The 26,698-nt window shown below is 39.7% G+C and overlaps 1 protein-coding gene across 1 annotated transcript in view; it reads left to right on the plus strand.

Moving 5' to 3' along the window:
- LOC121631195 (ryanodine receptor 3-like) overlaps nucleotides 1–26,698 on the plus strand; it is a 77,734-nt gene that overhangs the window by 45,093 nt on the left and 5,943 nt on the right. Inside the window, 51 exon segments of the mRNA XM_041971925.1 lie at nucleotides 481–650; nucleotides 1,736–1,956; nucleotides 2,185–2,275; nucleotides 2,990–3,130; nucleotides 3,727–3,890; nucleotides 4,034–4,112; nucleotides 4,558–4,647; nucleotides 4,740–4,886; nucleotides 5,830–5,892; nucleotides 6,054–6,129; nucleotides 6,381–6,504; nucleotides 6,658–6,773; nucleotides 6,853–6,920; nucleotides 7,028–7,149; nucleotides 7,293–7,342; nucleotides 7,923–7,983; nucleotides 8,782–9,020; nucleotides 9,745–9,826; nucleotides 9,905–10,035; nucleotides 10,192–10,515; nucleotides 10,676–10,916; nucleotides 11,040–11,127; nucleotides 11,216–11,308; nucleotides 12,759–12,929; nucleotides 13,622–13,681; nucleotides 13,778–13,912; nucleotides 14,442–14,554; nucleotides 15,982–16,078; nucleotides 17,434–17,543; nucleotides 17,843–17,894; nucleotides 17,970–18,026; nucleotides 18,115–18,214; nucleotides 18,291–18,370; nucleotides 18,445–18,521; nucleotides 18,634–18,707; nucleotides 19,723–19,740; nucleotides 20,351–20,431; nucleotides 20,565–20,653; nucleotides 20,739–20,867; nucleotides 20,991–21,095; nucleotides 22,314–22,395; nucleotides 22,529–23,841; nucleotides 23,959–24,017; nucleotides 24,210–24,384; nucleotides 25,093–25,206; nucleotides 25,278–25,472; nucleotides 25,609–25,739; nucleotides 25,834–25,876; nucleotides 26,007–26,134; nucleotides 26,244–26,304; nucleotides 26,453–26,599. Coding sequence (XP_041827859.1) covers nucleotides 481–650; nucleotides 1,736–1,956; nucleotides 2,185–2,275; nucleotides 2,990–3,130; nucleotides 3,727–3,890; nucleotides 4,034–4,112; nucleotides 4,558–4,647; nucleotides 4,740–4,886; nucleotides 5,830–5,892; nucleotides 6,054–6,129; nucleotides 6,381–6,504; nucleotides 6,658–6,773; nucleotides 6,853–6,920; nucleotides 7,028–7,149; nucleotides 7,293–7,342; nucleotides 7,923–7,983; nucleotides 8,782–9,020; nucleotides 9,745–9,826; nucleotides 9,905–10,035; nucleotides 10,192–10,515; nucleotides 10,676–10,916; nucleotides 11,040–11,127; nucleotides 11,216–11,308; nucleotides 12,759–12,929; nucleotides 13,622–13,681; nucleotides 13,778–13,912; nucleotides 14,442–14,554; nucleotides 15,982–16,078; nucleotides 17,434–17,543; nucleotides 17,843–17,894; nucleotides 17,970–18,026; nucleotides 18,115–18,214; nucleotides 18,291–18,370; nucleotides 18,445–18,521; nucleotides 18,634–18,707; nucleotides 19,723–19,740; nucleotides 20,351–20,431; nucleotides 20,565–20,653; nucleotides 20,739–20,867; nucleotides 20,991–21,095; nucleotides 22,314–22,395; nucleotides 22,529–23,841; nucleotides 23,959–24,017; nucleotides 24,210–24,384; nucleotides 25,093–25,206; nucleotides 25,278–25,472; nucleotides 25,609–25,739; nucleotides 25,834–25,876; nucleotides 26,007–26,134; nucleotides 26,244–26,304; nucleotides 26,453–26,599 — 6,977 coding nt within the window.

Below are 26,698 nucleotides of genomic sequence, written 5' to 3' on the forward strand. Positions count from 1 at the left end.
TTCATCCCTGCTTTTTAGCATGCGACATCTGGATGTCAGTTACAATAGTTAGAAAATTGTACACATCCCTTGCAAAGTGGAAAATTATTGATTTCACTTCTCTCTTCGTGCCTTTTTAATCAGCACAACCCTTTACCATTCACTCCCATGACTGAGTTAGCCAGATTATTTCTATAGCGAGCTGTCCTGCACTATTGATTGATCTACATATGCATGGCAAGGCTTGGCTCTTAAATTTGCTGCTGTGAGCACCACCACGCATGCTTTGTCAGCAGGCCAAGAATGAAGACAGTGAGTGGAGGCTCCAGCACCAGAAAACTGCTGCATGCAGCTTAATGAATACACATGACTGTCCTAATCAGAAAGGACTTGCCATTATGTACTGTACACTTCTCCCTTGGTATTTTACTACTTCACAACCTGTGTGGATTGCACTGTTCAAATGTTTTGCCTTTCTGTGTCTGTTTCGATTTCTCCCAGATGGATCAGTAACTGAGCCGGATATGTCAGCGAGCTTCTGTCCGGACCACAAAGCTCCCATGGTGCTGTTTTTAGACCGAGTGTATGGTATTGAGGATCAAAGCTTTCTGCTTCACCTGCTAGAAGTGGGCTTCCTCCCTGACCTGAGGGCTGCTACTTCTTTGGATACGGTTGGTAGAGCTGACCATAGTGTTGCAAAGAGGCAGTAAATTTAGTCAAAGAGTTTCAGAAGCACTAATATTTGGGAGTATTTCATGCTAATGAACTTCTCATTAATCTGTGGTTTGGGTGTAATATTATTAGCTTGTACTTACCAAAGTTTTTGTAGTTTTGGGATGTAGGGGATGCACAAAAATGATAGTCTGCTCGACTTTAAGCACTCAAATCCAAATGGCACTGATTTTAACTTACAGCATATAGGTTAGGATCATTGGCTTGTCTTTGTTATCTCCCTAAAGCCCTGAAAACAGCTAACATGCACCTCTAATGGTGTACTGTGGTGTCTGTCTGGCCTCAGGATGTTGTGCTCATTGTGCCTGCTATGGCATATCTGACAGATGCTTGATTAGATTGGGATCTTGAGATTTTGGGAACTGTTTAAACACTTGGGAATGTGTTGTGTTCTTGGAGCCATTCCTGAGCATTTTGTGCAGTGTAGCAAAGCAGATTATCCTGCTGGGGGAAGCCACTGCTGTTAGGGAGTGCCTGTAACAGGGTTTTAGGTGGTGGAATGAATCCCAGAGCCCAGCAGAACATTGCATTATCGAGAAATGGCCGTTCACTTCAACTGCCAGTAGTTTTAACATGGTGGCCAATGGGTGTAATTTGTCATAATGTTAATTCAAAGCACAAAACCACACGGTGGGTGAAATGTTTTATCAGCCTCTGGCTATGTTTTGGGGTCAGTTATTCTGAGAGCTTGAGCATGTTTGTGAGTTTAAATTCTGGATTTGAACTTGACAGCAAAGGCGTTATAAGAAAAGGCCTAGACAAATCATATGGCTAATTTTGGCTGATATCTCTTCTGGTCAACTGTGTTAATATGGAAACACATTAAAATATCACTCAACCAGCAGCTATAATTTCTTCCATCAAGCTATATGCAGTCCTGATTACACTGATAAAAACTTCTTTGTGTACAAATTGATCCACTGGTGTACTGGTCTTCTGTTTGTTGCAGTTCTCCTTTAACTTGAACAAAAAGCACATAAATATGAATAACTATTGAATGATCTGTAATCTTTTCTCTCTGCAGGAGGGTCTGTGCACCACTGAGACAGCCCTAGCCATGAATCGTTACATCGGTTCAGCCATGCTGCCTCTCCTCACCCGCTGCGCGCCTCTCTTTGCTGGCACAGAGCACTATGCCACCCTCATGGACTCCACTCTGCACACCATCTACCGCCTGTCCAAGGGCCGTTCACTGACAAAGGCGCAGAGGGATGCCATAGAGGAGTGCTTGCTATCTGTCTGCAAGTAAGGAGCAAAAGAAACATTTCCAGCCAGTTATTAAACTTAATTATCTGTATCTCATCTAGCAGGAATGGCAAAGAGTGACACATTTTATCAGCTTTCTAGGAAAATCCACATATAACTCAGACAGATTTCCCCAAATATCATTTTAAGTCAGTGTGACAAACGTGGTCAGAGTGTGAGGATCATCAGGGCAGCAGTAATCTTATCTCCTTTTACCTTTTTCTTCAGGCACCTTCGTCCCTCCATGCTGCAGCAGCTCCTGCGACGCCTTGTCTTTGATGTGCCCTTGCTCACTGAATACTGCAAAATGCCTCTAAGGGTTGGCAAAAATTTCATCTTACATTTATTTATTTAATTTTTTTCATCTTTTATTCTACATCTTATGTGGTCCTTCTTGCCCTAGTTTAAGGTTCTTGCTTGCTCTTTTAACTGCTTAGCTTTCCTTTTTTCCCTTGACCCTTTCACCTAACCTCTTATTTTTTGTGGTCGCTACATTTTCACTGTCTGTTCCCTCAGTTTATTAGACTGTTAGCTTGCTACAAAGAGCCTATTTCCACCCAGCTCTTGTGAAGGTGCACCTTTAATGTAATATAACATGTTCTTCAACTCTTGCCTTCACACACACACGCTCAGAGGTGCATGGTGGTAACACTCGTGTGGTGTTAATAATCTGGTGTGCAAGAAGCTGGTAGCTAGAGGAGAGAAAACAAACAAAGTATTGGACTGTGTGATTACAAGCCTGTTGGCTCCAGTGCTCCACTCCGTCTGTCAGGTCTCACGGGAGAAATACTGGAGATGTAATAGATTGTGACTGGCCTGTGGAATTTTTAATGTGTTCTTTTGTCTTTTACTTTCATGTACTGATTTGTGTTTCATTGTGCCAAGAGAGAAGTCATTCCCTTTCAGCAACTGCCTACTGTACAAGCATTTTTTGTGCAACCTGTTGGCAGCATGCATGCACATTGCCTTCTTTACTAAATCTTCTACATCTATCATTATAAGTTCTACACTTTCCCTTCTCTGTGTCCTCCAGCTACTAACCAACCATTATGAGCAGAACTGGAAGTTCTACTGCCTCCCATCAGGCTGGGGCAGCTTTGGTACAGCATCAGAGGATGAACTGCTACTCACCAAGACAATCTTCTGGGGAGTGTTTGACTCTCTGTCCCAGAGGGTAAGATGCCGTTATTGCTGTTTTGTCACAACTTCATTTTGACCTTGTAATTTTTATTTACATTAGTTTTACAAATACTGGGCATCTAATTTTTTTTTAATGACTTCTTTCTAAGAATGTGTGACCACAACTGCTCTGCAGAAGTGATAATTCAGTAAAAGTGGCAGAACTCACCACTTTTATTTGTCTTGGTTAACATGTCTGCATGCAGGGGGGCTCTTCTTGTCACAATAAGTCTTCTAATACCTTATTAACGATGCAGAAAGCTGGACTCAGCACATCCCTCTGAACGCCCGTCATGAACGCAAGTTATGCAAAGGACCGGTCTGAAAACATCAATAATTGGAAAGTCGTCATTGATCCAAAGCCCTTAGCTGGCTGGTTCCGCTGGTTCCTCAGCATTTAGAATAATTTCTCATTTACGTCTGTTCCTCTGGTCCTGGCACTAACTGGAGAGATTTTTACAGCTTAATTTAGATTCAGCCTAAATTAACGACAAAGCAAATTACTTCTATTTGTTAAGTTAGGACAGTTTGAAAACATTTCTGGAGGTACATTTTTCTTGCAATTCTAACTTTCTTGCTCTTCCCATGCAGAAGTATGACCCAGAGCTATTCAAGATGGCCATGCCTTGTCTCAGTGCCATAGCTGGAGCTTTGCCACCAGACTACGTGGATGCCTCTATTAGCACCACGGTGGAAAAGCCCGTTTCTGTAGATGCTCAAGGAAACTTTGACCCTAAACCCATCAATACAGCTAAGTAAGCCATCTTTGTGCCAGAATCAATGAGAATTTGCATCAGCCTGGTTAAATATATTGAATTTATGACATATATATGACTCTACTAACATGCATTGGCACATGCTTGCAGAGTAATTGTCACACTACTTTTTTTTCTCCTAGCATTGCTCTTCCAGAGAAACTTGAGCATTTTGCCAACAAATATGCTGAACATTGCCATGAGAAATGGTGTGCGGAGAAGGTAAGGTCAAACATAAGAGCATCCTCCAGGTGTGCAATGTGTATTAAATGGTGCAGTATTGGACATAGAGTAAGACATAAGTGTTGTAAGAAAATAATAGGGCACTTGATGCCCTAAAATATAGAATATAAAATATTGGCCATGGCGTGAGCTGAAAAGCATTTCAGCCAAATCAGATTTCCACAGTACTGTACTGCTTTAGTAATGCCTTCTTTATGTTATAACCAAAGGTCAAACCTGTTTCTGTTGAAGGCCCTCGCTCTCTGTTGTACCAGCTGCTTAGACTGCATTGTTTTATCGATCAAAAACAATAAAAAGAGCTTAGAACAACAAGAACTGGACATCATAACTCCTTAACTAGAAGTCTGTTCTTTCAATCAGAAGGGGACTTTAAACATATTAGATTGTTTTTCTCCTTATGCATACCTCTCTGCTTGTGTTTCAGTTGCTGCTTGGGTGGAAATATGGGGACAGCGTGGATGAGAAGGCAAAGACTCACCCTCAGCTTAGGACCTACAAAGCCCTGACAGAGAAGGTAATGTAGAATACAGCACACTGGTGGTATATACCAACGATTAATGCCTCTCAGTCTATTCTTTGTTCTCAATTTCTGACACCGTGCTCCAGGAGAAAGAGATTTACAGATGGCCAATTAGGGAGTCTCTGAAGAGCATGCTAGCGATGGGCTGGAGCATCGACAGGACAAAGGATGGAGAAAGCATGTCTCAACAAAGGGAGAATGAGAAAATGAGAAAAATATCTCAGGCTTCTCAGGTACAATTCAAACATTGAAGGTTTTTGTCTGAAGTAGATAAAAACACAAAAGACTCCTAAGTCATTACACCCAACCTATAGATATGTGTTGGAAAAGTTGGCTGAGTATTAGCATCCAGTAAATAAAGGTCATAAAATCAAGTCTTTGTCTCCAGCATGGTGATGCACAGTGATTCACTTAGCATCCAGTGTGCACATTTTTATCTTTCAGTGAAGGAAATTTTTTTTTTAAGACTTAGAGGTTTTTACATGTACCATTAAATACAGTAGCATGTGAAAAATTGGATTGTAATTATTCATTTACAAAGGTGAAACTGTTTTAATGTTATTGTGATAAAAACAAGTAATTTTTCTTAAAAGCAGATGATAAACATTTAAAATACACACCAGTCTGTCAAATATGTCTGGCTAATATTCAGTAGGTCCTCCACATGCCACCATAAGAGCTATCATCAGTCAGGGCATGGACAAAGGGTGTCCTCAAAAATAGTCCCTAATGTGACATTAATAACTGATCCTTTGGGCCATGTGGGTTGTGGGGTAATGTCCTTGTGAACTGGGATTGTTTTCTACATCATTCAATACCATCAGACTGATATCCCAGAGCTGCTATGATTAGGGAATGTACTGTTGCTATGTGTAGGGGATTGTGATTGGACAGCAACAGCCTTTAGTTGGCTTGTGTCAAAGTAACATTTATATAAATGTCAGGATGCAGGTTTTCCCAGCAGATCATTGCACTGTAACAAAAGTTTAGTTAGTTTTAGTAATTTGTTTCTTTATACAGGTCAAAAGTGATTTTATTGCTATGAAAAATAGAAAATCTTAAGGCACAGAGAAACCCATGAATAACACTGTTAAAGTACTATAACACTGAAATTGTTAGTTTATGCATCAGTTAACATCCCAATGTAACTCAGTGTTAACCTACATCAATTTCCAGGCCAATGGCTTCAATCCGAGCCCGATAGACACAAGCAACGTGGTTCTATCCAGAGAGGTGCAGGTGAGTGACTTCATGTTTGTTTTGTTGTAAGTTTTTTCTTTTTTATATCAAAGGACCTGATTATGAGTGCGAGATCAAAGGCAGCACTTCCTGAATGTGAATGAGTAAAGTGGGCGGGATGTCCTCCTTGATGAGTTTGTTCTTTTTGTCTTTGGTCCAAGGGGATGGTGGAGGTGGTGGCTGAGAATCACCATAACATCTGGGCCAAGAAGAAAAAAAGTGACCTCGGCAGCAGAGGTGAATCACTAATGAAGTCAATCAGGAATGCATACTGCACAAAGACAGCTGCAAAACAGAATAGAGACATTTTGTATGCATATGTGCAGGTGGATTTAAAATGCTGTATGATTGTTGTGCTTAAATGTGATTAAGAGTGTATTGCTGGTCCCGACTAAATAGGTTCGTCTGAGAGAGTCTGCCACTCCATCTGCCCTCACATAGACACTCCGCAGTAAGATGTCTGAACGCAAAGTTGTTTATGGTTTCAGGTGGAGGAACACATCCACTGTTGGTACCCTACGACACATTGACAGCTAAAGAGAAGGCCCGAGATCGAGAGAAGGCTCAGGACCTTTTTCGGTTCTTACAAACGAACGGTTATAGCATCACAAGGTCAATATGCAGAGAGTATGTCGCTGATGTTATGTTAAAGTCTTTATAGTACTTCATAACCATCAGTGGTTGGGGGAGTAATTTATTCAATTTTATGAGAAGAGAATATAGTGCTATTGGAAAATTAATTATAGATATGTTCTATTGTTGCAGAGGTCTAAAAGACTTGGAGCAGGATGCTTCCTCCATGGAGAAAAGGTTTGCCTATAAATTCCTCAAGAAGCTGCTCAAGTATGTTGACTCAGCCCAGGAGTTCATTGCCCATTTAGGTATAATTATATAACAAAAAATTAAAAGCTATTTGCAGTGATCTTGCTACTTATTAATAAACATTTTTCCCCTATATAGAGGCCATGGCTGCCAGTGGGAAAATAGACAGGTCACCTCATGAACAAGAAATTAAGTTTTTTGCCAAAGTAAGGAAGTGGTACAAATACTGCAGCTGAGCGTTATTGGATTATTTGTTCAATATTTTACTCCATTAACCTGATCTGGTCTTGTGATCATTGTTGCTCTCCTTCAGGTTCTTCTCCCACTCATCGACCAGTACTTCAAGAACCACTCTCTGTACTTCCTCTCTTCTCCCAACAAGAACCTCAGCAGCAGTGGGTACGCCTCCAACAAAGAGAAGGAGATGGTCACCAGGTAAAAGTTCTCACCCCTTTACTGGCTTTTTGCACAGCTGCATGCCTGTCATGTAACTTTTCTGCTTAACATTTAAAACTCTCAATTTCTAAGACTTGACCTAGAGTGTTTTCCTCCCTGTTTTGTATTTTTCACACCTCCAGCCTGTTTTGCAAACTGGCAGCTCTTGTCAGACATAGGATTTCACTCTTTGGTAAGCCGATTACTACTTACCGGTTAGGGATCTGTGAGCATGTGTGTATGCATGACTGTTTTGTGTCAAGGCCTCTATTAACTGCTTCCTAAACATTTCTGGTAAACACTTTTAGTGGAGCACTTATTTATAAGACTGTAAAAACCTGCAAAAAATCATTTAACATCCTGAAAACCTTTTCCTATTCTTGCCAAAAGTTAAATGAGATGCTTTAAAATGGTCAATGGGAGCCAAATGCAAGAGACCTGAGGCAGATACAGACACAATCTGAAGTTTAATTACCAGGCAGGGATCATTATTGAGCAAGCATTTAGTGAAATACAGGCAAAGGGCAGGCAAAAGACAGTAAAGAGGAAACAAAAAGTAAAGTAAAGAAAAACAGTCCCACAAATTCTCTTAAAACTAAAGAAAGTCCAAAGACAAGAAGACAAAAGAAAAGCAGGGCGAATACACAAGTTTACAAAGTAATATATGACTAAATGAATGGTGATACAGAGGAGAAGAAGGCCAGAAAACTGGTACAACTCTGCAATGTAATGATGGTCTTTGTGCTTTCTTCTTCTTCTTCTTCTGTATATAGGGAGTGACTCCACCACCATGGTCAGCTGTCTGCACATCCTTGCACACACTCTGGACACCAGGTAAACAATTTTAATGAAGCTTGCACACAAAAAACTCACCAGCTTTGACTTTTCTCCTTGAACCTAAAAGCTGAAAAACTCAAGTACCCTCAGTTTGGTCACGGTTAAATAGGAACTATTCTGGATGCTTTTTAAATACTTCCCATGTTAAGTGGCTCTAACCTCATGTGGACTCTAAAGAGGTGCGTGCTTGTTGTGAGTGCTTTCTTTCAGTCAGAATTCTTTTGGGAAGCACTGGCATTTACAAAGAGCATCTTCTAGCATAAATAAGCACAAATTTCATGCAGCACATGTTGCCCACGGCTCTAGTGTTCTTTAGAGATGGTGCACTGTTTGTTAATGCAGCTCACACATAATGAGGCTAAATCGACAATGCACTCATTTCTACCAAAAAGCTACAGCTGATGCCCACAGACTCAATTTCTCATTTCTCTTTCCTTCCATGACACATCAAGGCTTCACAATGAGTAATTTATTTACTGGTGTTATGAACCATGAAATGCATAAAAACAGTCACACTAATCACATTAATGTACTGTGCTATTCCATTAGTAATTTCTAAGCTCCGTCACTGCCAGACTCTCCTTGAATTTAAATATTCTCCTTGCTAAATAAATAATGCGTCAGTGTGAAGGTGGTCCCGTTGATGCATACGTCTCATATTTTATAACAGTTTGCAGGACCAAAGCAATTGCATTTTGGCATCTGAAAAGGAGTCCATTGGTTTTTTTACAGCCTTGCTTTTGTATACCTCCTTTGTTTTCAGTGATTTTTTTACACTCTTCTTCACCCTAACAGGACAGTAATGAAGTCGGGCTCGGAGCAGGTCAGAGTAGGGTTGAGGACGTTTTTTGAGAACGCTGCAGAGGACCTGGAGAAGACTTTCGAGAACCTGAAGTTGGGGAAATTCACTCACTCCCGTTCGCAGATGAAAGGGGTGTCACAGAATATCAACTACACCACTGTGGCTCTGCTCCCCATCCTAACTGCTCTGTTTGAGCACATCACTCAACACCACTTCGGAGTAGACCTGCTTTGTGAGTCCTGACAGCAAAGAAATGATCAAACAAGATGTTTGAGTGGCTGCAAAGAAATTGGTATCAAGTGTCAAGTTCATTGTAATACATGATTGCACACTTCTTACACATAAGAAGTTTTCCACAGTCCTTTAAAAGCCCCCCTCAGTGCTGTCATACACTGTGATGTGCACAGAACATTTTAGCATCGAAAGCACTTTTTTTTAAGTTATGATGAGGTAAACACTTGGAGACATTTTTTTCAAGACTTTTGCAGATGTTTTCAGGGCTAGATCTCACTCACTCATCTGCTGCTCTCTTTATGTTTGATACGCATTCGAGAGAGGTTCATGCATATAATAATTAATCATGTATTCCACTGGATTTGCTGATGTTGTGCAATTTCTGAAGGTCTGTTAACAGGAGGGGTAGTTAGGGAGGAGGGGGAAGGGGATGTCTGCCTCTGAAAATCAAACCTAGCTAAAGCATTTGCATCAGGTACATGGAAGATTGTATTATGAGGCAATAGTAGTTGCACCACTATAAGTATCCAGAGAACATGACCCCATTGACAAGATACTACAGAATATATGGACCTACTCTACAGCTGAATGAAATGAAAGTACAACACACAATGCTTCTTCAGTGTTTCATCATTCATGTGCATTTGCCACAATCATCTTCACTGTCACCAAGTTAATGCCCAGCTGCAGTCTTCTGATTTTTGTTTCTTTCATTTTCACAGTGGATGATGTCCAAGTGTCTTGTTATCGAATCCTGACCAGCCTCTATGCACTGGGTACTGGGAAGAACATTTATGTGGAGAGGTATTCTAAGCTTAAATGTTCTATTGACTGAGCAACATTTTTGGAGAGAACTATATTTGATAAATTTGTGTCCCTCAGGCAGCTGCCGGCTCTTGGTCAGTGTCTGGCAACTCTGGCTGGGGCCATGCCTGTAGCCTTCCTGGAGCCGCTGCTCAACACGCACAACCCATGCTCTGTGTTTAATACTAAGAATGCCAGAGATCGAGCCGGTGAGTCACATGACTATTTTCTTAAAAATAGAATAGAACTTTATTTGTCATTACAACAAGTGCAATGAAATTACAAAAAAAAAGCCATTAAACAGTTATGATCATGGATAAAGAATCCCAAAAGAAATGCTCCTGATGTGCCATGTGACATTTTAGTTCTTGGAATACGGGAATCGGTGGAGGAGATGTGTCCAGGTATGCCACGGCTGGATGGCCTAATAAAGGATATCAATGACATGGCTGAGTCCGGAGCACGATATACAGAGATGCCGCACGTGATCGAGGTGGTGCTTCCCATGCTGTGTAATTATCTGTCCTACTGGTGGGAAAGGGGTCCTGAAAACCAGCCGGCCAGTGGAGGAAGCATCTGCTGCACCACGGTCACTTCAGAGCATCTTAGTCTCATCCTTGGCAACATCCTCAAGATCCTCAACAACAACCTGGGCATTGACGAGGCCTCGTGGATGAAGAGAATCGCAGGTAGGTGGTCATATACTACAGCATCACTATTACTATTAACATAACAGGGAAATATAGGCATTGTGACATTTTAGTCATACATATGTACTCACTTTTATAAATTTATTATAGTTTTATTCCTAATAGGCGAAGTGAATGTTTTCTCTCCTTCTCTGTTCAGTTTATGTGCAACCCATCATCAGCAAGGCCCGTGCAGACCTCTTGAAAAGCCACTTCCTGCCCACACTGGAGAAACTTAAGAAGAAGACGGTGAAGGTGGTGGCTGAAGAGGAGCTTCTCAAGGCGGACAGTAAAGGGGACACCCAGGAGGCCGAGCTGCTCATTCTGGATGAGTTTGCTGTGCTTTGCAGGGATCTATATGCCTTTTACCCCATGCTTATCCGTTATGTGGACAACAACAGGTTAGCTCGCTCAGCAGTCACTCAAGAAACTGTTGTACATAAGTACTTAGAGGGCAATGAGGAAGATGTTACTGTCTGCAAAAAGCCTAAAGAGAGTGTATTAATCTTTCTCTGCTGCTGCAGGTCCAGGTGGCTGAAAGAACCAGATTCAGACTCCAATGAGCTCTTCAAAATGGTTGCAGAGATATTTATCCTCTGGTGCAAGTCACATGTAAATGCTTTAATTTCTCTAAATCAGTTTAAACATCAATATAGCGGGTGCATTATTAATTGGCATTTTTCCATTTTTTTCTTTCCAGAATTTTAAAAGAGAAGAGCAGAACTTTGTGGTGCAGAACGAAATTAACAACCTTTCCTTCTTAACTGGAGACAATAAATCAAAGATGTCTAAGGCAGGTTTTATACCTACCCACTTCCTCTCAACACTGTCATTTTATTCTGGCTTTTACATCACACCAGATTAATACTGCTTTACTTGGTTTAACCCCACACAAAAGAAAAAAAATACTTAACACACTTTATTAGATACAGTCAAAAATAAACAAACATTAAAAGGAAAAGTCTAAATACCCATGTTAACATGTTCTCTGCCATGTTAACACATTATTTAAGTGTACATGTGCTCATATGTTAACATGTCAATTTCTCAAGACAGTGTTTGGAACAACAACACATGAATACACACACACACATGTAACAAAGAAAATTTATTAAAGCTCCTTTGCTTTAAATTGACTGGATTTTATTAAAATGGAACATTTGTGTGTATGTACATGGTGTGAATATAAATACACATGCATGTTTGTTACAGGAGCTAAGACAAACTAACCTTCATCCCTCAGCCCTTGCAAGCATCACAGGAGTTACAGAATGTAATTTCTTGTATGCCTGGTTCAGCTATTTTATGACAAAGAAATGGTTTTCATTGCAGCGCATGTCCATGAGAGGACTTTGCACCTCCATTAATTGTCCTCTCATCCTTTTTTTCTATCTGCCGCTCTCTCTATATGTCTCTTTCTATCTCTCTATCTTAAACAGTCCTTTAAGGAAAAGGTAGAGTGATGCAGTGCATGAGCCGTTTACCTGCCAGCTTATTGGCTTATATGCTCCAGTCGCTAAGCAGAAAAGCCAATAGCTTGTGCCGCTGTGCTACATAGTCTATAGTGTAGTTACATATTATGTTACCAGATTACTTGTTGCCTCCATTCATCACCATGTGTGACACGGTCACTTTGGCCATTCCTCATTTCCTTATTGGTGGAACATGTTTCATCTCGGTAATGAAGCCCTGCCCTTCTCTGGCGGATCATGTGTACTGTTGATTGATTGTGATATTCTGGTGTGTTTGTCCAGTAGTTATAGTATATTTATATGTTGTTGTAGTCGATGTGTCATGATGCTGTATATATGTGTGTCAGTGTATAAACAATATGTCCAGTATATGTGTGAATGTTTATATGAAGATTTTCACTGAGCCAGCTGCTCCAGTTTGGTTCAGTGTTGCAGTTTTGCATCATAAGCAGTTCTAACAGAAGCAGCTCTGCTTTCTAACTGAGGTGTGAAGCCTTATTCTTAATATTTAAATGGCACTAATAATTTACTCTAGTCACAGATTTTTGGTAAACCTGAAAAAGAAAATGCCACAGTTGCTTCTGGCTTTTGGTCAAATACAGTATAAGTGCTCCCACCATTAAACAAAATACTTTTGACAAGAATTTCTTTAGCAGAACTCTGAGATTTTGAAATCTCAGCTGCCTTTAGAGACAAAAACTATCCAGATGCTAAGAACACTTTTTCTGCCCCAGTATGTGTTTTCTGAAGATATTATGGTAAATCTTTCAGTCTGGAGGCCAAGACCAGGAGAGGAAACACAAAAAGCGAAGGGGTGAGTTTTACTCCATCCAGACCTCGCTGATTGTGGCTGCCTTGAAGAAGATGCTGCCAATCGGCCTCAACATGTGCAGCCCCGGGGATCAGGAGCTCATCTCTTTAGCCAAGACCCGCTACCTCATGGTGAGGAAATATTTGTATATTTGAAAATCCAGACACATACATATAAATGTTACAGCAAGAATACATAAACAGCAGCACATTGAAACAAGAATTCGCTGTTTTCTCATGCCACACGGTCACATAGTCAGGGCATTCTCCACTCCTAGTCCAGTACAGCTAAATACATGCAAGTAGTGTATGTTTAAATGCCACTACATTGGCCTTACAGCTTTAAGTACCAGATGCATTTTCAAGTAAGTTTGTTCAAAGCTGAAATGATTACTTAATGTAGTTCTGTAATTAATCAAAGGACAGAAAATTTAGAATTTACTTGCTCTTTAAGTTAACTGTAGCATCACACCACAGTATTTTCTTAATGTTAACCAAATAATTTGTGAACAATGATAAAAAGAATAGAATCCAAATTAATACAAAAAAAGGTTTGTTAGCTGCATAAAAATAAGTAAGATAGTAATATAGTAGTTTACAAAACATATTAGAATAACAAGCACAGGAACAGTACTTACATTTGCCTATTAACTTTTTTAGTGTAGAAACTTTATTTAACAAAGCATTTATTACAGTGTAGTAATCATGAACTAGAGTAAATTGTGTAGCTATTTCTTCCTTCAAGGTATGTAAGTAGGAATAACACCAAATGTTAACTTCTTGTTTTAACCCTTCTCATAAGTTGTTTTGTCCCTGCTGAACAGAAAGATACAGATGAAGAAGTCAAAGACCACATTCGCCAGAATCTTCACCTTCGAGAAAAGGTATGCACAACCAAATGAAGTAAGCTTTTTCCATGATGACAACGTTTTGAGTTTGATACTATGAGGTGGACATGTTAATGTGAATTGCACTTTTAGTCGGAGGACCCTGCAGTGAGGTGGCAGCTGAACCTTTACAAAGACATAGTCATGAGGACTGAAGGGTCTCCCAACCCTGACAGAGTGGTGGATCGTATCCAGAGGATCTCTGCTGCCGTCTTCAACCTGGAGCAGGTCAACATTTATATGTTCACAGTCACAGTCTGAGCTATAAATGACAGGGTTGGTCTTATTTTAAACCCCTTAAAGCGCAGATGTATTTACAATTTTATATATATATATATATATATATATATATATATATATATATATATATATATATACACATACAGTAAAAAATATCAGACAGAAAGACTTGATTGGACTAAAAATATTCACAAACTTCATACATGCTGCCAAAGACAGCTGTTGGGACTTTAGTCTTGCTGCTGCAAATTAAAATGTCACAGTTTATCCATCCATCTGTGGTTAAAAAAAGCTTTTCTGCTTGGTTTGTCATATATAACTAAACTAAAATTGCAGTCGTCCATGAAAGCTCTTTCTCATTTTTAAGAGAAAGCACCACTACCAAAGCACAAAACAACCGTGCTGAGGAAATGCTTCTGTGCCTGATAAAAAGTCCAGTGATTTATTTCTGTGGTTGGTCTGCAGAAGAATGCCATCCCTGAGTTTTCAAAGTAGCATCTTTTTCTATCCTTTTTAGGTGGAGCAACCACTGAGATCCAAAAAATGTGTATGGCAGAAGTTACTATCCAAACAGAGAAAGCGAGCAGTTGTTGCCTGCTTCCGAATGGCTCCACTTTATAACCTACCAAGGTATCAATATGTTGAGTTAGATATTAAATGTTAATAGTGTTTTCTTTTCTTTTTTTTTTTTTTTTTTTTGCAGGTTCAGTTTCAACAGTTTTGGATAATCAGTTGATTAAAGATACTCTACAGCTCCTTGAGCAGATGGGAAAATGTGCAGCAAGTGCTGTAGCATCACCTCTAACATTACATTTTTTTTCTGTCTTTGTCTCACAAACCTCTTTCCTCTTTTCTTGGGTTCTAATCCTGTATTAATGAGCAGCCTCCATTTGTTTGTAGGACACATTTCTAGCCTATAGCTGTTATCTGCTTATAAGAGTAAGAAAGAATGGACACTAGCAATTTCATGGCCTGCTGCTCTGTAACTCCATCACAGGAAGTCAGGTGGAGTGCTACAGTATCTAGGAAAATAATTATGAGCCCCGACCTCGAGGTGGCTGTTTTCAATATGTGCTTAGATGAAGCCACCTGCCTGGCTGACAGCATGACTCGTTTATTTAGAATTATTGACGGTGAAATATGATCCAGTAGTAGGTAATAATTGCAAGACAGTATTCACAATGCTGGAGCAGTTTTTTTTTAAATAGATCTATTCGAAATGTAAGGATGTGAAGCTTATGTGTCATAAATTTCTCACATTCAAATGCTGTCTCTTATATGTTTCTTTGCTCTGTCCTTAGTGTCATATTTTATTTTGCCTCTACCTCATCCCCTCAGGCACAAAAACAATAATTACTTCCTGAATACCTACCGACACATTTGGCTGGAGATAATGCATGAGAGCACAGACTATAACAGTCTGCTCTCAGTGTTGACGGTAATGTAGCGCTGATCCAGTGTTGCTGCCTCTTTAAATTGTGTTCCTCTCTTTAAGTACTGCTTGCTTTCCATCAAGCCTGTTATTTGATATGAGTTTTGACACACAGTATTTCCACTGGTCTAGTCTAATAGTTGTACAAGCTCATTTTAAAATCAGCCAGACTGAGCTTGTTGTATTGGCCATCAAAAAAGATTTCTAGCTGTTGCATTATGCCACTATTTAGTTAAAAAATAGCAGCTAAAAAAAACATTTTTTTACAAGATTTCTTTGCCAAGCACATTGACTTTCTTGAGAAATGCTGCTAAGCTAACCCTCAGTCCTTATGCTAAACTAATGCTAAGCTAACCGCTAACAAATAGGAGAATGTTTTTGTGCATTTTCCTGCACATTCAGTTGTAATAATTAATCATTCTAAGTGCAATTCTGTTTGCTGATGAGGACAAGATGAAAAGAATAAATAAATGACTAGTTCAATAATATGGCAGGAAGCCTGCATGTTTAGTGACCAGTTGGATGTGCCTGTAGCCTTTCCAAAACTAACCAGTATGAAGCCTTCCTAAAGGGACCTCCTTCTTTGCGTTCCTCCTATCTAACCCTGGCTAATCTCCTCCCTTAGGCATCGCTCTATTAACCTCTTCCTCCTGGCCTATCAGAGAATATGGATAGAAACAGAGGAGTACTCCTTTGAGGAAAAACTAGTGCAGGACCTTGCAGTAAGTATTAGTGTTGCTCCCCCTTCCCAGTGTCTTCATGTCCGTACTTGTGTGCAGCAGTTGGGGAGCTGTGTGTTGTTTGTACCATACTCTGTGTTAAAAGTGCCAAACATGTCCCACTTCCACTGTGTATCACTGGGCCATTCTCAGTCATTGATGTGGTGCTTTTCAGTAAGCATGACATCACAGCTGATGTCAGAGCCAGCTGATCTTAATCGACTAGTGTGTCCCATCCAACACAGGCAAGGAAGCGTGCCGTCAACACACTTTGACTCACCAGTGAATTTTTATAGAAGTTTTCCTGTTCAGTTTTCACATGAATTTGTAAGTTTAAGTGAAAGCACAGCAAACATCTGTAATTTCATGATACACCCTGGATTTTTAGATTTATAATTGTTTTTCCAGCTTATATTAATTCAAAGAGAAACAGTACTCTTTGGTTAATGAAGAACTGAATGATCACAACTGAGGAGCTCAGTTCTTAGGATCTTGTAAGCTTAAAAAAAATCCAAAATTTCAAAAATTGGGTTTCACAAATAGTTCCTCTGAGGTGAAAAAATCTAAAATATGTGCAACTTTTGGCAAAAAATATAAAATACAACAGGATTTTATCACAAAACAGAAAGGATTTCACAAAAAGAGGGGGAGTTAAAATATTTACTTGACTTAAAAAAACATGACATTTTACATAACACAATATTTATGTTATGTAAAATGGTTTTCTGCTCTTTTGATTTTGCACCTAAGTGCCACCACATTTATAAATGGAGTGGAGTGGAATTCTGATTGTGGCATTTAGGGATATCCTGACTTTCACATTGTTTTATGTCATTTTCAGTAATGATATTAAAATAAAATTGGAATTAATGCAGTTTTTATTTATGTTTTTAACCTTTTTATTTGTCCTCTTTTTATTTATTGTACATTATTTAAAATCAAAGCCATGGGGCATTACATAAGAAGGAAAGGGTGTAGTTTAAAAAAACCTGCTTAGCCAATCAGAATGAATTTACAGTAGTTCTTATCTGTGATTTCATTAGAAGTCTTCCTTCTCTGGGTTGTCATGCTTAATTCCATTCATTAAAACTGTTAAACATCATATGTGTGTGTACCAGCATGTGGGGATTTGCCAGTTTGCAAGCATGTGTTTATGGTCTACATTGTGCATGATTTCTCTTTCTATATATATTTTGTTTGTTTTTCTGATGATATGATACCTGACTCTTAGCAATGGTTAAATGCTACTGCACCCATCATTATGTACAAAGTCTTTTCAGATTTCCTGGTTCATCGATTATTTAGTTAAATTTGAGACATGCCTTATTTGCACTGCTGATTTGTTTGTTATTTCCCAGAAAACGCAGCCTAAAGTGGAGGAGGATGAAGAGGCGGAGGTCAGAAAGCAGCCAGATCCTCTTCATCAGCTCATTCTGCATTTTAGCCACAACGCTCTGACTGAATGCAGGTGAATACACATATGCACACACACACATACACACGTACACCTGGCCACCTGGCACAAGCATGAGTTGCTCCATCTGTGCTACATAATCGTTTTGGCTCATCTCATCTAAAAAAAAAGAGTATTAATCATAAATCACAGCCATATTCTTCATAAAAGGAGGAAAGCACATGCCGTTTTTTATCATGTCTCTGTAGTTTTGTTGATATAACAGCTGTTAAGTCTAATTGCTACAAGTTATACTTAGAGATGTGATGTGAAATCAGTATAACCACCAAAAACTTATCTTCCTTCTTTCATAGTTCTTTAGAAGAGGATCCCTTGTATATTGCCTATGCAGATATGATGGCAAAGGTATCTCCTTTCTCTAAACTGTTCCTGCATGCTGCTCTACAAACGTGCAGGTTTGACGTTCATTTTATCTTTCAGAGTTGTGCTGAGGGTGAAGAGGAAGAAGAAGAAGAAGGAAAAGAGAAAACATTTGAGGTACTTTTTAATTTCTAGGAAAGTATTCTGCAGCTCACCATTTTTTTTAATAGTTATTCTAAATGATGCATTTTCTGATGTCTTACAGGAGAAGGAAATGGAAAAACAAAAGATGCTGTATCAGCAAGCCCGACTACACGATCGAGGGGCTGCAGAAATGGCGCTTCAGATGATCAGTGCCAGCAAAGGTAGGAAAATACATCCGGACCTGTCCTCCATCTTACAGCAGCCATCTTTGTTTTAACGCTGATTTGTGGCCATCAGGTCATCTCGCTGCTACTGTGACTTTCACACTCAAGCTGGGCATCTCTATTCTCAATGGGGGAAACATACTGGTCCAGCAGGTATGCGGCACTCCTCACAATGAAAAGACAACGGCTTTAGATCCAATATTAATTGTATTTTTATTTTGATGCAGAAAATGCTGGACTATCTGAAGGAAAAAAGGGATGTTGGATTCTTCAAAAGTTTGTCTGGACTGATGATGTCATGCAGGTAATGGAGCCATGTCAAAACATTATTAAATCATAGAATACCTCATATGAAATATCTGTAGCACTAAAATTCAGTGTTTAATGGTACAGTTTGAGACTTTCTTTCTTAACAGTGTCCTGGACCTGAATGCTTTTGAAAGGCAAAACAAAGCTGAAGGTTTGGGGATGGTAACTGAAGAGGGATCAAGTAAGTGAGGACAATAAATGTGGTAAACTTGTGACACAGCACTGAGCAATTGACTAGTCGTCTACAAGCAGACCTTTATCAAGTTGATACAAAGAGAGGCTTAATGTGGCAGAATAAAATGGTTTGCAAGTCAATAATGTGCTTCTGTCTGTTGGAAAATCGCAACATAGACAGAACCTCACTAGTAAAAGTTCAGCAGTTTATTTGCTGCGCTCTGTGCTGTTGCTAAATGCTGATCTGGTGCAGATTGTAGAGCATCTTCATAAACTAGTAATGAAAGAGGTGATAAAATTGGTGGCTTTATTTGTGCAGCAGATGGGATATTGACCCACTGATACTGTGTGTAGGAATCAGGTTCTTGCTTACTCTTCTACACCTCAAATATTATGGATGTCACCCAGCAAACAGCCTTTATTTTACCCAGATGTGTGTCACTCTGGCTCATAATGTTGACTTGTAATTCACCACATCATAAATGACCAAGGATTATTTTGCCAGGATATTTACTGTTTACTTTGTTGTTTCTCAAGTCCATCTTCATATCATGTCTCTCTTGTTTCATGATGTCATGTCATCCTGCAGGTAAACCTGTGTTACTGTATGTCCAAGTCCTGTCTTGGCCTCGTCTGCCACTTAAAAAAACAACTCACAATCACAAATACATCTACATAAAACAATCCTGTTTTAATCAGAGGTTTCTATCAAAGTTGATGGGTTGCATACAGTATAAGAATATATTTTTTATCATACATTCTCCAGCTCATTTTCACTTCATAAGCCCAGGCATAAGTGATGGCAACTGTTACTTACACCTGCCGAGTGAGCAGACTCTACTTAAAGACTTTAAGAATTGTTACAGTATGTCAGTGTATGTAAAGTATATATCTACAGTCCTATCACTCTCTCCTGTTCCCACTTTTCTGATTGAATCTCAATGTCTTCTCCTTTGCTTATGTCTGCTTTTGTTTTGTTTGTTTGTTTCCTTCTGATCATGTTTTTATGTCATCGGTCGCAGTCAACGTGAGTGAGCGGGGTAAATACACGGTTTAGATTTTACTCATTTTATGCAATGCTGACATCTTGATTGCTCTCCGTCCCACTCCTTTCTTCCTCTCATTTCCTTCCAGTCCCTGTCTGCCCCTTCCTCTCCCTCGCTTATGATCTGAATCATAACCACCGTCTTTGTACCTTGGACTGAAAGAACACATGCATGCTCTTTTGACATGAGTCCGCGCTCCTAAAATTTACTCAAATCTTTTTCTCTTCTTTTCATAAGAAGACAGTGCTTGTTATTTGTATGGGCCTTTTTCTTTTATTTTTGATGATACTAACCTATGAATGTTAAGAACGAAATATCCCAAAGCTTTGTCTATATAGAAAAAAACAAACAAAAAAAACAACAAAGCTTTGCTGGTAATTAACAAAAAAAAAAAAAAAAATCTCAGTTTTATTTACTTTTTTTCTAATGATGCACTTTATCATTGCTGTGTGCTTTAATCTCTAAGTGTAATTCCTATAACATGATACTAGACAACAGCTTTATAAAGGGCAAAATCTTGTATATGTCTGTATAGATGTTAAACTGATGGGTCTTTGAGCTGCTTATCACTAAAAGGAAAAATAATATCATTTCCTATTTTCAGGTTCCAAAGTACTGCAGAATGATGAGTTCACTAAGGACCTGTTTAGATTTCTACAGCTTCTCTGTGAGGGTCACAATAATGGTAAGTGGGCTTTTTTTCCATTCAACAAGATAAGAGGTAAAGATGAGTTTCAAGGTTTCAGATTTTGTGGAGGTGATCAGGGGCAATCATATATTTAAATTGTTTTTTTTTCTTTTTCTATAATTTATTTTAGATTTTCAAAACTTCTTGAGGACTCAGACAGGAAACACAACTACAGTCAACATCATCATCAGCACTGTGGACTACCTGCTCAGACTGCAGGTATCACTTTGTGGCATAGTGCACAAGTCTTTTATACTTCTCAGGAAAATGATAAATTTAAGTCATTTCTTTGTTTCCCTGTTAGGAATCAATCAGTGATTTCTACTGGTACTATTCTGGTAAGGATGTCATTGATGAGGCTGGTCAAAGGAACTTCTCCAAAGCGTTAGCAGTGGCGAAACAGGTCTTCAACTCTTTAACCGAGTATATTCAGGTACATCATCACAGAAAACTGCTCCACAATTAAAAGCCCAGTGATGTTCTTTAACATCAAGAAGATATTTCGGATTGTGTGTAATCTGTGCTTCTTCTGTTGGCGCTGTGTTGTGTGTTCCAGGGTCCTTGTATAGGCAACCAGCAGAGTCTGGCTCACAGCAGGCTGTGGGATGCAGTGGTGGGCTTCCTTCATGTGTTTGCCAACATGCAGATGAAGTTATCACAGGTATGTGCTTTATATCTTAAAAAAAGGTAAATTAACTATTTGTGCCATAGTAAATGAAAAATATATTCAGGTTTAAACTTTGCTATGTTTGCTATGCACTTAATTTAATTGACTTCAGGATTAAATAAATATTTTACCATTTTTACTTCTTCTGAGAGTTTTTTTTTTTAGTTTTTTGCAATTGTCCTCTTGGGAAAATAATATTTTTTTTACATTTAATTAAATTTTATTTAATTTTTGCAGACAAATATATTCTGTTTGGCCACTATAATTGTAATAACTTATCGTTTTTTCTTCTTTTAAACATTTTCTCTTTTTGCCCATCCTTTGCATTGCAACACAAGAATCAGCTTGCAGAAGCGCTCATATGAGACTGCTCTGGCAAATGCCTAGAAGCTGAAGCACAAACCAGATGTTTGCTAATGTCAGTGTACCCACATGCTTTGCTGTAATTAATTTTATTTATAGATGTATGTGTGGGCTATTGCCTTTGCTTTTTCAAACCTCCGCTAAGTTCAGTGACAACCTGACATTTAATAAGGCTGCCAATAAGCTCAGCCACAAAACTGTGTGCACAATTATAGATGAAAATTCCAGAAAAAGTCAAAATATACATAAAAATTTATTAATAGAGTTTTTATGGAGTTATTCCTGTTTTTAGTGAGATAAAAATCTGAACACCATTGAAGTTTTATATAACACCACCAGAGGTCTCTCTTGCCTCTAGGATAACTTGAGGCTACTGCAATACAGTTACATGCCAATCCACTCAGTTAGCTCGTATATGGCTCCATCTATGCTATGGGCAACAAGCCAACAGTGGGATGAAAGCATGCACCAAACCTTATCTCATAGTCGTCACAGAGGGCCGGCTCTGAATCTGGAAGCCAGCATGAGGGAGATCGCAGGTGGAGTGGGCTGAATTTAGTCCATCAAAGTATGGTTTAGATTTATGGTATGTTGAGAACACTCTCTGGAGAGACCTTAAATGAGGCAGACTGACCCAGCCATCTGCTCCTAGACAGTAAAATAACATCAGTCCTGGTGATGATGGATGGACATTACCTAGCAGGACCTTCTGGTCCTCAGAAGAATTTGAAGCAGCCTTGATCTCTTCAAATAAAACTCAGGGTTATTAAAAAAGGTGGCAGTATCATTACAGGGGGGTCAACAGTACTCATGGGGTCCTCTTTCCTTCTCTTCTTCTTCTTCCATCAGGACTCCAGTCAAATTGAATTATTGAAGGAGCTGCTGGACTTGCAGAAGGACATGATTGTCATGATGCTTTCACTTCTTGAAGGTTTGTCTCTTTCAAGACTTTTATCAAAACAGATTTTTGCTCGGAATTAAGTCAAATGTGCACCACAACAGCATTTTTTGTGTGGTTCTTGTTACTAAAAACATGTTTTTTTTGTCATTTTATTACTGAACAGGTAACGTTGTCAATGGAACTATTGGGAAACAAATGGTGGACACCTTGGTGGAATCTTCCAGTAATGTGGAGATGATTCTGAAATTTTTTGACATGTTCCTCAAGTTGAAAGACTTGACCACTTCAGATAGCTTCAAGGAGTATGACGGCGAGAGTAAAGGAGTCATCTCAAAGAAGGACTTCCAGAAGTCCATGGAGAACCAGAAACAGTACTCTCAATCTGAGATCGAGTTTCTCCTCTCCTGTGCTGAGGCCGATGAGAATGACATGTTCAATTACAAGCAGTTTGTGGAGAGATTTCACGAACCAGCGAAGGACATTGGCTTTAACGTAGCTGTGTTGCTTACCAACCTCTCAGAGCATATGCCTCACGATTCTCGCCTCTCAACATTCCTCGATCTGGCTGAGAGCGTTCTCAGCTACTTCGAGCCTTTCTTAGGTCGTATTGAGATCATGGGCGGAGCCAAGCGCATTGAGAGAGTTTACTTTGAGATCAGCGAGTCGAGTCGTACGCAGTGGGAAAAGCCTCAGGTGAAAGAGTCAAAGCGGCAGTTCATATTCGATGTGGTCAACGAGGGTGGGGAGAGCGAGAAGATGGAACTGTTTGTCAACTTCTGCGAGGACACTATCTTTGAGATGCAGCTGGCTTCTCAGATTTCAGAGCCAGACCCAGTTGAGCTTCTGGAGGAAGATGAAGAGGACAGCCAGAGCGTGGTGGAGAACCAAGAAGAGGAAGAGGAGGAGAATGTGATGCTGGAGTCTTCGTCTGCGTTCACAATGGCCTGCATCTCAATGAGAAAGAGCCTCAGTAATTTCCGCCAGCTGCTCACACTCAAGAGCATGAGGCGGCAGTACAGGAAGTTAAGGAAGATGACTGTGAAGGAGATGGTGCAGGGCTTCTTCTCTTTCTTCTGGATGATCATCACAGGCCTTTTTCACTTTGTCAAGAACCTAATTTGGGGCTTCTTCCACATCTTGTGGACCACTATGTTTGGGGGGGGGCTGGTTGAGGGAGCCAAGAATATGAAGGTAACAGATATTTTGGGAAACATGCCAGACCCAACTCAGTTTGGGATACATGGAGATGTGTTGGAAACAGAGAAGATGGAGTTGCATGAGGCGTCAGCGTTGGCAGAGATGGGTCAGATGGCTCAGGGTGATGCAGCAGAGGCCGACCTGATGGCTGAGCTGCTGAACATACAGCCCAAGAGAGAGGGGAAGCATGGTGCCGAACCTGGTCTGGGTGACGTATCTGAGGTGGTGGTGGGAGACGCTCCATCGATAGCCAGTGCAGTCAAGCAGAAAAAGGCACAGGTCAGTAATCAAGTTTAGACTAAAAGAATGAGGATAGCTTTGTTTGTCCTCATGTGTTTGATTGTTGAAACATTTTTTGTGCTTAAATGAAAAAAAAAAAAAATGATGTTGTTATAGATGGCTGCAAAGAAGAGGGCTGCAAATGGAGACTACAAATCTGACTCCGAGAAAGGAGAGTGAGTGTAATTTAATCCATGGCTCAAGTTTGTCATAAAATATCAGAAATTAAACCACAATCTCAAAGTAGAGCTGGATGTGCATGCAAATATGTGCAAGTTGTTTTTTTCACACAGTAGGTATATTTAAATGCGTCTTGTTAGATTCAAAGGCTGCACGGTCCGTTACTAACAGCTAAGTTGTGCTTGCAGCTCAGAGGATGGTGAAAAGAAGGATGATGACAAGGCCAAAGATGAAACCCCTCCAGAGCTCTCAGTTGAAGAGAAGAGAGCCCCGAAGAAGCGGCTCGGCCTGAAGAAAGAACCACCAGAGGCCTTCATGGCCAGCTTCTTTGCTGGCTTGGAAATCTACCAGACCAAGATGCTTGTAGGATATATTACTCCCAGACACCTCTGAAGTTTAGAGCCTTGTTTATAAAATGTTTTTGCTTTAACTTCAGGCAGTTTGCAGATGTCTGATTCATGAGCATAAAAATCCATCTCAGTTCTAAGAGTTTCTTATGCCTTTTTCAAAGCTGTTTTTTTTTTATAATCAAATCAGTCTAAATTGATGGGAACTACCTTGTGGCATCCTATCACATAATTCCAGCTCAAATGAGGGCCTAGCCAGAAATAGTCAGATAAATTCATGGCTATAGTCACGTAAACTGGAATACAGACTTGACATTATTGTGTGGATTTATTAGCAGCATAACAAACAGACATAACTTTGGCTTATACAGTATAAACAGGAAACTCTGACTTCCAGGGAAAAGAATGGCCTGATATATCACCTTGTGTCTAATAAATTCTTAGTTAATTCTTGCGACCTTTAGCTGATGATTTCTAACTAATTGCATGCAGGGCTTGTCCAGTTTTCACCACGGACTTTATGAACTGCTCCACCTCTACACAACCCGCACAGTCACTTATGTGGTGTGGATTTTGCTTGGTGTTAAGCTTTTTTCTGCATGAATCATAACTCTATCAGAACAGATTTTAGTTTTAATCCAGACCTTTTAGTTTAATTCATTAAAACATCCATTTGTGCTTATACACATCTAACTCTGAAATAATTTTCATTTATTTCTGACAGAACTACCTAGCCAGAAATTTCTACAACCTTCGCTTCTTGGCACTTTTTGTTGCCTTTGCTATCAACTTCATTCTTCTTTTCTACAAGGTTTGTTTGTAATTAAATTATCCTGACGCATGTAGAGAGGGTTTCACATTGTTTTGGCTGCTTTGTTAAATATTTAATAATGTCTGATCATCTTGCAGGTGACTGGTGATTATTCAGATGATGAGGACCCTTGGAACGGTCGAGGCAGAGTAGGAGAGGAGGAGGATGAAGGGGCACTGGAGTACTTTGTCCTTCAGGAAAGCACTGGTTACATGGCGCCAACGCTGCGCTGTTTGGCAATACTACACACTATCATATCTTTCCTGTGTGTGGTGGGATACTACTACCTAAAGGTGCAATGTCCTCCACTGAAAATATGTAGTTGATTTAAACACATACAAGAAAATTTACATTTACATACATGCACATACATTTAGAATTTTTTTTTTTTTACACTTACATGTCATTGTCTCATTTGACACAAACTAGGTTCCTCTGGTGGTATTCAAACGGGAGAAAGAGATAGCGAGGAAGTTGGAGTTTGCAGGCCTCTACATCACTGAGCAGCCATCCGATGATGACATTAAAGGACAGTGGGACAGGCTGGTCATCAACACTCCGTAAGTCACCTACAGCACTGTTATTAAACTTTCAAGTCATAATCTTTTGCAAACAATGGTTTAATTCGGATGTTTTTTTTTCTGTTTTTATCAGTTCATTTCCCAACAACTACTGGGATAAATTTGTCAAACGCAAAGTAAGTGGCTTTATGTAATTCTAATTAAATCTGTAGTGCACACAGACTATAAATCAAATCTGGCTGAACCTTTTAAATGCCAGCTACAGTGTGCTCTTCTCTTGTGTTTTTCTGTGGCTGCTGTTTGTAGGTGATAAAGAAATATGGAGACCTGTACGGAGCAGAGAGGATAGCAGAGCTGCTGGGATTGGACAAGAGTGCCCTGGATTTCAACCCTACAGAGGAGACTGTTGCCAAGGAGGCCTCGCTCGTGTCATGGTGAGAGATTAAACCGATAAATAGCTGCCAAGCTGGGACTGCTGGAAGCAAAAGTAGAGGTCAAACTGAAAATATGAGCCTTTCATAGCAACTTTTTTCTCATTGCCAGGTTGAGCTCAATCGATACGAAGTACCATGTCTGGAAAATGGGGGTGGTGTTTACAGACAATGTAAGTTTGACATTAGTTGGGATGATTAATAAAGTTTGCTATGGCTGGTAAAGTTGTGAATGGATGATTGAATGATTTACAGGATAAACAGGTTAGTAGATGATATAAGAGGAAAGATGGATTCTAATGAATTCTATGATTTCAACAGTCATTCCTGTATCTAGTTTGGTACACCACCATGTCGATTTTGGGACACTACAACAACTTCTTCTTCGCTGCCCATCTGTTGGACATTGCCATGGGCTTCAAGACCCTTCGTACTATCCTTTCTTCTGTCACCCATAATGGCAAACAGGTGAGGAGGAGGAGGAGGAGGAGGAGTGGAACGCAGTTCCCCTTCTAAACAGCAGAGGTCACTACAGAGTTAGTGGTCTGTTGATTGTTACATGAGAAC

This window comes from Melanotaenia boesemani, chromosome 20 (assembly GCF_017639745.1).
Source record: "Melanotaenia boesemani isolate fMelBoe1 chromosome 20, fMelBoe1.pri, whole genome shotgun sequence".
Classification (NCBI taxonomy): domain Eukaryota; kingdom Metazoa; phylum Chordata; class Actinopteri; order Atheriniformes; family Melanotaeniidae; genus Melanotaenia; species Melanotaenia boesemani.